General features: G+C 40.2%; 1 protein-coding gene across 1 annotated transcript; it reads right to left on the bottom strand.

Annotated features, from left to right (window-relative positions):
• Positions 1-1,685: 1,685 nt before the first annotated feature.
• Positions 1,686-8,423, bottom strand: FAM216B (family with sequence similarity 216 member B). Its single transcript, XM_010980867.3, has 4 exons — positions 8,303-8,423; positions 6,393-6,504; positions 3,680-3,800; positions 1,686-1,994 (listed from the first exon to the last, which is right to left on the bottom strand). The coding sequence occupies exons 1-4, from the start codon at positions 8,341-8,343 to the stop codon at positions 1,777-1,779; spliced, it is 492 nt and encodes a 163-aa protein (XP_010979169.1). The 5' UTR covers positions 8,344-8,423; the 3' UTR covers positions 1,686-1,776.
• Positions 8,424-8,826: the final 403 nt, after the last annotated feature.

Here is an 8,826-nt window from a genome sequence, read left to right as displayed (position 1 = left end):
CAGGACCTTCTGTACCAACTTAGATCTACCTGTCCTTCTTCTGGGCCTGTAACATTCACCTGACAGCTAGCTTTCAGAGTCCTCTATCAGACACAAGGTGCTTCTGAAGTTTTTCATGCAGGGATGCCGCTCAGAATTATAAATAGCCTCCTTAATATTCTGCATTGCTAGCTAAAGTTGACATAGCAAGTATCTATGCCCATCAAAAAAAAAAAGGTCTAAGATAAAAGTGCATGCAAGAAGTTCAAAGGGATAAAAGCCCCATTGTGATAGCAATGGGAAGGTTAATACAGGCCAACTTAGGTCAACTACAAACCCCTGTCTCTTAAGAGGGCTACCCCGTAACTCCCCCTAGTTTCATTTGATTTCTTTTTTCTTCTTTTAAGCCTACCTAACAATTCTTAACTTAGAACCATAAAGCTACTTGGAGTACATGAATCAGGGCCTGATTTACAGACGTCAAGAAGCTTCTTTATGATTAAGTGAATGAACCCAGCAAAGTCAGCATTGGCTTTCCAAGTCTTCTTGCCAACCATGCCTCTTGTTCCCCCTCCACCCAAAATTAGATCAGATCCCAGACCAGTACTGGGAGTTTTCAGAATCTCACAACAAGTTGTATATCTTCTATGTTAATGTTTGTAGAGAGAAGATAATCATCACCATCAATGAGTTTCTTTTTTTTTGGTAATATTGCAGCATCTTCCTTTCAGGTCAATGTTAGCATATTTCTTGTCAAGCAAGTTTATATTCCATCTCAACCAACTCCTCTTAGGGGCTTGACAAAGTCATTGATCGATTTGAACAAGAGAAGTGTGCTGAACATTTAGAAATGAGATGAAGAGAAGGCATTTTTTTGTTTGTTTTGAGTTCCTCTGAGCAATGGTGACTTATTTTTAACATATAAAAAATCACTAATGATGAAACTAACTAAGAAATAGAAGTAATTTTATACTCTACCGTTCATATGATGATCTGACTCACTGTTATTTTGCTTTTGGCATATTTGTGCAGTGTGGTGTACTTTGCTTAAAACCATTAAGGCCACAGAAAGGTTAAACTTGAGATCTGTTCTTTGGGGCTATTTTTGCTCTGCTGAGAGTGTATCTTCAGCTGCCAGGGGAAGATGTGTGCCTGAATCCTCTTACCGGTGTCGAGGTCAATTACAGCTGTGTAGAATGAACTCAGCTGTGGCTGGATGATAAGTCCAAGTTTCAAGAGGACACAAAGCGACTGAGTTAGGCAAGAAGCAGAAGATTTGGGGCCAAGTGGAATGCTATTGTTTGATGGGGAAGATGAGAGGAAGAGGGACACAGAACGGCACAGTCCAGTCGCTCTGAGATGATATGGTCCAGAAGCCCTGCATGCTCAGCAGTCACTCCATTGGTTTGTGTATTTTCAATACACACCATAGGGGGCTTTCAAAATATGCTCACCCGGTGACAGAGGACCTGAACCCTCTGGTCACTCGCCCTTTCCACTGTTCTTGGGATGTCTCCGGGATGTTCTAATTCAAAAGAAGCTTTTACGTTAAAAGGTTCAAAAGTCATTTTACTCTACAGATTATGTAGGGAATGAAAGACTTGCTTACTCTTGGCTCCATTGCTCTTAAGCCTCTCAGCTTGTTCTTGCTGGCAAAATGGATGTGAATGAGAGAGACAGAGAGATGATTTCTAGATGTGGGGTTTGTATTCGAAGTTATTCTTTTATTCATTCGTATTCAACAAATATGCACTAAGTACCCACTAGGTGCCAAGAGAACATGGGCAAACTGCCTGTTCAGAGCTTGTGCAAAGCCTTGATTCTGGGGGATCGGAGCCCTGTGCTTTGGGCCTTGGGTCGAACCGCAGCCACAGGCAGTGCTGAGCGCCTGGTGCTTGCCACGCCTGATGCTTTTCTGGGGAGGATTCCTTGAGAAGCTGCCTTGGCCGCGGCTCTCTCGGTTGAAGCCCTAAGCACAGCGGCACAAGCCAAGGCCTCCCGTTGGGTAATATAGCCTGGGGGAGAAGAAATTAGACAAATTTCAAAGAACAGATAAGCAAACAATTCTGCAAATACTCCCATATGCACAAAATTCCTTCTGCTTTGTGGGGGTAGAAACAATTGTGTTTAGGACGCTCAGATTGTAGAATCTTTCAAGACATGAAGTATGTTTCTTCTTTCCCATTTCTCAGCTAATTTAGTTAATAAATACCTAGTCATTGATTAGTTGGAGAGGGGCTTGAGCCATAAGGAGTCTTCATCTGAATTGCTCATCTTCAATTTCAAAAATTTCTTCAGATAGAAACAGGTATATTCAACCTCTCTGTATTTCATTTCATTTCATTTTTCTCAGTGTTTCAAAGGTGTAGTCTGCAGATTGAGCACTCCAGAATTACTGGGCTGAGGCCACGTTAAAAATGCAGATCTTTAAAAATGCGGATTTCTAACTCTATTTCAAAGTCCTTCCGAGTCAGAAGTCTGTATTTTAATAACATAGACAGGGGGGTTTTATATACGCTAAACATTGCATATCTTTGTTTTGGTTTCATTGGTTTCTATGCAGTTTTACTCTACAAACAAAGCTACTGGATGACGCTTCTGCAAACCTTCAGACAATCATGGGGACCAGGATGAGTCCTGACTCTGCCATTTACTAGTTGCTTGACCCTGGTTAAGTTATTTAAGTTACTCATGTCACAATTTCCTCTTCTGTAAAATGTGGTTATAAAGGCACCACCAGGTAGAAGTGTTTGAGTTTTAAATAGTACATGCAATGTGCTTAGAATGAGACCTGGCTCATAGAAAGCCCCCAAAAGATAACTATTGTTGTCATTGTTCTTGATATTAAATCACTTGCCAAAACCATCTTTTCCTCTTGTGGAAACACAGGAACAACAGTCATAAGGTAGCTGTGCTCATGTCCACTGAGGGTTTTACAAAAGAAAGGCTCTTTTGGAGTTAGGAGAAGAGAGTAGTAAGGGAGGGAGACCGAGACTGAAAATGACTCCTGGAAGAAAAGGGATTTAATAACAATTACCCCTTTCAGTGGGTTGTTCCTTATCATCTCTGAAGGTTTTTCACAACCATTCTTTCATTTGTGCTTCATAAAATCTCACGAGCTTGGTGGAAGGAGAGATGGCAGAGCCTGGGGGTGAAGATGCAGATGATGGGCCTAACTGGCGGTGACTATTGGTAGATCTTGATCAGGTTATGTAATCTGCCTGAGCTGCAGTTTCCCACAACCATAAAGTATGGGGAGTATGAGATAGTCTGTGCAGAGCACGTGGTACAATGTCAGAAACACAGTATATAACGTATATACCTATTATTGCTGTGAGTCAAACAAGCCTTTGAGTTTGCACAACCAGCGTGGGGCTGAGCTGTGGTCCAAGCTGCGACCATCTGCCTGAGCCCCTGGCCATTTCTACTAGATCAAGTTCTTGTAAATCTCAGAGAGTTGTTGACATTGGATAACAATCCATACTCTGATTTCTTTAACCCCTCTTAATTTCCCCGTAAAACCCTGCTTTTTATTGTCAAAGATAATCATTTTTAAATTTTACCTGCCAACCAAGTTGATAAACTAGCAGGCTGGGAGGGGCCATTCTACTTGCATTATTTATCTGGAAACTTGACTTCCGGCTGCAGCATATGAGTCCCGTCCTGAGGTGCCTGGTTCAGGTCAGACAGTTAAACTCACCAAGCAGCTGCTGTTCCTGTAGGCTGTGAATATAGCGGGCCTGCAGGGCCGCCCACTGGGGCCTGGAGTCGTAAATCCTCATGATGCTGTGAAAGTATCGCTGCTGCCCTCGGCTTAGGTCCTGTCGGAGCAGAGCAGGTGATTTTGATGAGTCGGTGGCGTTCAATAGGATTACAGCGTGATGTATTCCAAACTGACTTCCGCAGAAATAAGATGCTTCTCTCTCTGTCTCTATGTAAGTCATTTAGAAATGTTTGAGTATTCTACATAGCCAACTAAAACAATTTTAATAGTTCTGTGACTTTAAAGCTTTTCCTTTATGAAAAATAAAAAAATTCTTTTTACATATAGAAAGATAAATAAATAGAAAGATAGATATAGATACCTGTCTATGTATAGAGATAGAAATGATAGAAAGATTCAGATATGTTGATATATAGATATCTATGAATAGAGATACAAATAGATACAGAAAGATAGAAACACAGGTAGCTAGATAGACAGATAGAGTAACAATTAGAAAACAATTGGGTAGTTTCCACTCCCCTCCCTTAGTTTACTCAAACAGTCATCCACTGGCTTGTGTGATGGTGAAAATGAGTTTTAAAAAAAAGAGCGATTCTAGGTAAGCAGGTCAAAGTATTGGGCTGAGAGAGAGCCAAGGATTTCCAATATCCTATAACTTTGTTATAATCTATTATAATCCTAGCTGAGGAAGGTAGGCCATGAGTCTACACAGCGTCTGAAGCATGCCAGGCCCCGGGAGGGTAAAAGAGCACTTCCCACAGAGAGGCCTCAGGACACAGGGGAGACAGACAGGTAGATGATGGGTCATGTGATAAGGGTTCAAGGTCATTAGTGAAAAGTGCTATGAAAACCGACAAGGAAAACAATCTCTGCTTTAGCAGCCAAGGAGGCTTCCTGAAAGAGGCGACCAGCACAGCTGAGTCTTCAGGGTGAGGAAGAAGTCCCTCAAGGGACTAGAATACTGGTTCTCAAAGGCCATCAGCATCACCTAAGAGTTTGTTAGAAATGCAAGTTCTCAGGCCCCACCCCAGACCTACAGACTCAGAAACTCTGGGAGACGGCAGCCAGCACTCTGGTGCCCCCCAGGTGGTTGTGACACATGGACTCTAGCATTTGGGAACTACTCGACTAGAAGAAAAAGAACAGCTGATGAGAGGGACAAAGAGGTACACATTTTCTTATGGGGCACAAAGTATCTGAATATACTGGGAACCAGGCTTTTTAACCAGAATATAGAGTCTGAGCTGGAAAAGTCTCTAGAGTTAGACAGCGGAAGATCACAGAAGTCTTTCCTGCTACGTTAAGAGTTTAAAGATGATCTTTTGTATGAGGAACCCTTGGTTTTTATTTGAGGTAATGGTTCTCAACACGAGTGATTTTGACCCTCAAAGGACATTCGGCAATATCCGGAGAAATGTTTGGTTGTCACAAATGATGGAAAGAAGGATGGATGACGCTGGCATTCAGTTGGCAGAGGCCAGGGTTACTGCCAAACATACTACAGAGCACAAGACAGCCTCCCAGTCCCCTGGCAACAAAGAATTACCCAGCCTAAAATGCCATTCTTTAAGCTGAGCAGCTCTGCATTTTAGAAAGATCACTCTGGTCCTGCTGTGGGGAATGGGCTTAAGGGAAGATGGACCACTGGCGGGGAGACCTTTGAGAAGGCTACCATCCAGTGCTAGAGCGGACCTGGGAGAGTCTGGGCCACAACTACTTGTACATATCTAGCATGTCTTAAGTGCTTACTGCATACAGTTGGGGAAACAGAAATTTTAGAAAAATCAAGGTAAAATAAGTTCATCTTGGGCTAAAAAATTCAAAACAATGACAGAATTTTCAAAACCAGTTGATAACCATGTAATAAAAACTAAACCTAAGATAATTACATACAAAAGCTAAGTGAATTTTATCTGCTAGAAATTTTATGTGGAGTTGAAATCTGTGGGTGAGAATTTTTTTTTTTTTTGAGATCTAGAGATTTCCTTAAACTTGATATTGGAAATATATCCAGAGTAAAAGTAGCCAAGTATGTATGTCACACTTCAAGACATCATTTCAGCTTCACATTTTCTGTATTAGATGTTTTCAAAGACAATATATTTGAAGAAGAAAATAGATTCCTAACTAAGCCTTTTCAAATGATCGAGAATAATATAACACGAAAATTGCAAGCTATTTCAAGAGCAAAAGTCCAAAAGTCCAAAGTTATGGTTTTAATTTATAAAGAAAAAATGCCTGATTCCTGTCTTTAGTAAAACTCTCAAGTTCTTAAATGAGAAGTAACAGATAATATTTGTAATATCTTTACCCTGTTGCTCAACCTTCCTTGAGGGGATGGAAGAGAATCGAAATTTTTACAAAGAGTATGGGAACGGCTGGTACTAATTTTGACCGAAAGGAGCTAAGGTACTCGCTAGCCGGGAGCCACAATGTGGTCAGTTAGTGAGTCTCCCATCACTGGTGGTGGGTCAGCAAGGGAGCTGTGACCATCTCCTGGAGTTCCTAGGTGGGTGTAGGATTGGATCATCCAAATGCTCATTCATCCTCGCACCCACACATCAACCAAGTGCCTTGGTTGAGCCCAGTGTTCTCCCTAATGCTGGATAAACAAAGACCTGGGAAGTCCTCTACTCTTGAAGAAGAGACAGAGAAGGCCCCTCCAGCTGTGAACAGCATGCTGTACCTTCAGCAAGGAAGTGTCCGAGGCGGAGGGAGGGACTCGAATGCGAGGAATCTGTGGAGCATTCCGGAGCTGCTGTTGTCTCCTCTGTTTTTCTCCCATCTTCATCTTGCACCTCCAAGCAACAACAAAACATAGCATAAAATTTCATTTTGTTCAACCAATTTTGGGTATGTACCTAAGTAAGTAAGCAAATAAGTAAATAAATAAGTAAATGTTCTTTATTTCAAGGGGAAAGGCATTTTCTCTTGCGATTCCAAGGCTGGGACCTCATCAGACTGCTTAGTTCTGCACTTTGCCCTATTCCCACCTCTTACTTATTGAAGGAATAATTCAGAGAGCTCTGTCTTTCTGCGTCGCTCTGCGTTTGAAACAGGTGGGTTGTAGAAACACACCAGGTCACAATGGTTATTTCTCGATAGTTCTAAGTAATAGTTATTACCTTATCAAATTCTAAAAGTAATACTTATTTTGAAAATTTGGGAAAATTTAAAAATCAAAGAAAGTAAGATCATCTATAATCTAACTGTCCATAACTATTGTTGGCATTTGATGTCTGTCTGTCTGTCTGTCTATCTATCTATCTATCTATCTATCTATCTATCTATCTATCTATCTATCTATCTATCTATTTATTTTCTGTGTACATCTGTGTGATTTTAGGAAAGGGAGATCATACTCTATGTGTTGTGCACTTTCCTGGCTCATGAACTATCCTTTGAAAATATGATTTTTTTAGTGTTGGCTTTATATCTCTTGCCATTTCTTGCACATTTAGATTTGCAATTTCACAGCCTGGTACTGTAAAAGAAACTATTAAAGCTAGCCGTGTTTCTAACCTGAGCAAGATACAAAATGAAGGCGCCACACCCGCTCTGAGTACGTCTCCTTTCCTTTCCACGCAGTTTAGGGTTTAGAATCTGAGGTGTATATAATAATTTAAAAATTAACAATCAAGGAAGGTTGACATATTGGTATAGGGTTGCCGAGGCAGAGTGGAAAATGGGAGCATTTTCTTCTCTGCTCATTCCTTTGCCCTTGTCAACGACGCCTACCCCGTCGGCTTGTTTGATTGACCAAGACTTGACTATAGGATGCTCTTACTCGAGGCTGGTTCCTCCTCTCTCCTCTACCCAATCGTATGTGCACACGCATGTACATACACTTAACATGAATTAAAATTTTTTTTTAAAGTGTGTTGCACTTCAAAAAAAGTTTTAAATTTCTTTTAGGGGGAAGGTAATTAGGTTTACTTATTTATTTAATTTTAGAGGAGGTACTGGGGATTGAACCCAGGACCTTGTGCATGCTGAGCATACCCTCTACCACTTAAGCTATACCCTCCCCCGCTTAACAAGGATTTTAACGTGTGAGAAAGCTCTGGTTTGAGTACACAAAGCTAAGGCTCAAATCTTCCAGAAGAGAAATTTATTAGGAAAACATCAGTCCACTTCTTCCTGTGTTTTATTTCCACAATACAAACTTATAAATTAAACTATAAATATTTTATTTAATACTACTTTCTTTCAACATGTACTCCAGAAACCATATCAACCAAGATAGACCCTTTTAATATTCTCCATGATAGAAGCTTCCACTCTATCCTGTATTCAAATCATCTCAATATCCCTATGCCCATTTTCTGTATCTGTAGAGCAGAACATAAATATTGTCCAAAACTGGAAAGATTTCTTCTCTCCTCAAATAGCATAAGGAAATGACTGATGATCTTTCCTGTGGCAACAATTCATGTGTACTTTTCTTGGGCTATTGCTAAGGAATTCCATCTTATTTATTCAAGTGGTCTATCCTTAATAAAGTTTGATTAAAATGCTTGAAGAATTCAGGAGGAAAAATTTGCAAACTAATTTGTATCTGAAACAGAAAGACAGATTGGCTTAAAAGAAACTTACCCTGTATTGTAGTATCCCCTTTTTAAAAAGCTTGTATTCATAATCAATGTAGTTTTCTTGCAACAATATAATTTTCTTGCAAAGTCTCTTCCTGCATGGGGCGGTTGTGGTAAAATCCAGTTTGTTGATTAGCTGATATCCAAGCAACGCCATGTGATGAAAAAAAGAGCTGGGGAAATTTGGCTGCATGCCTTTCTCTGCTTCTGGACAATATTCAATTGCACAGTTTAATCTTTTTCTTCCAAATTTGTATCTAATCAAGTGTCGACTTCTAAATCTACCATTATATGCAGACATAGGGAGGAAAGTGCATGCAGACAGAGAGGCTGAATTTTAAAATTAAAAAAAAAAATCTATCAAGGCAACAGGCTGTATATTTCTCAGATTTGGAGTCAGTAACCCCCATCCCCATTGTTCAGAACAATGAAGGAATAATTTCTAAATACAGAGGTACAAGCATGAATTTGACTATGGTAATCTATGGAATTGTCCTATATGTTATTTATTTATTTTATTAAAGTAGA

This window comes from Camelus dromedarius, chromosome 13 (assembly GCF_036321535.1).
Source record: "Camelus dromedarius isolate mCamDro1 chromosome 13, mCamDro1.pat, whole genome shotgun sequence".
In the NCBI taxonomy this organism is placed as follows: domain Eukaryota; kingdom Metazoa; phylum Chordata; class Mammalia; order Artiodactyla; family Camelidae; genus Camelus; species Camelus dromedarius.
Note: the sequence above shows the minus strand (reverse complement) of the source record. Positions and strands in the feature narration are given on the sequence as shown.

Coding starts and splice junctions, on each gene's coding strand:
- FAM216B (XM_010980867.3), bottom strand. CDS start 8,343: ATGAATACAAGCTTTTTAAAAAGGGGATACTACAATACAGG. Junction 3,801..6,392: donor CGGACACTTCCTTGCTGAAG/GTACAGCATGCT, acceptor CTGCTCCGACAG/GACCTAAGCCGAGGGCAGCA. Junction 1,995..3,679: donor ACAGGAACAGCAGCTGCTTG/GTGAGTTTAACT, acceptor CTTCTCCCCCAG/GCTATATTACCCAACGGGAG.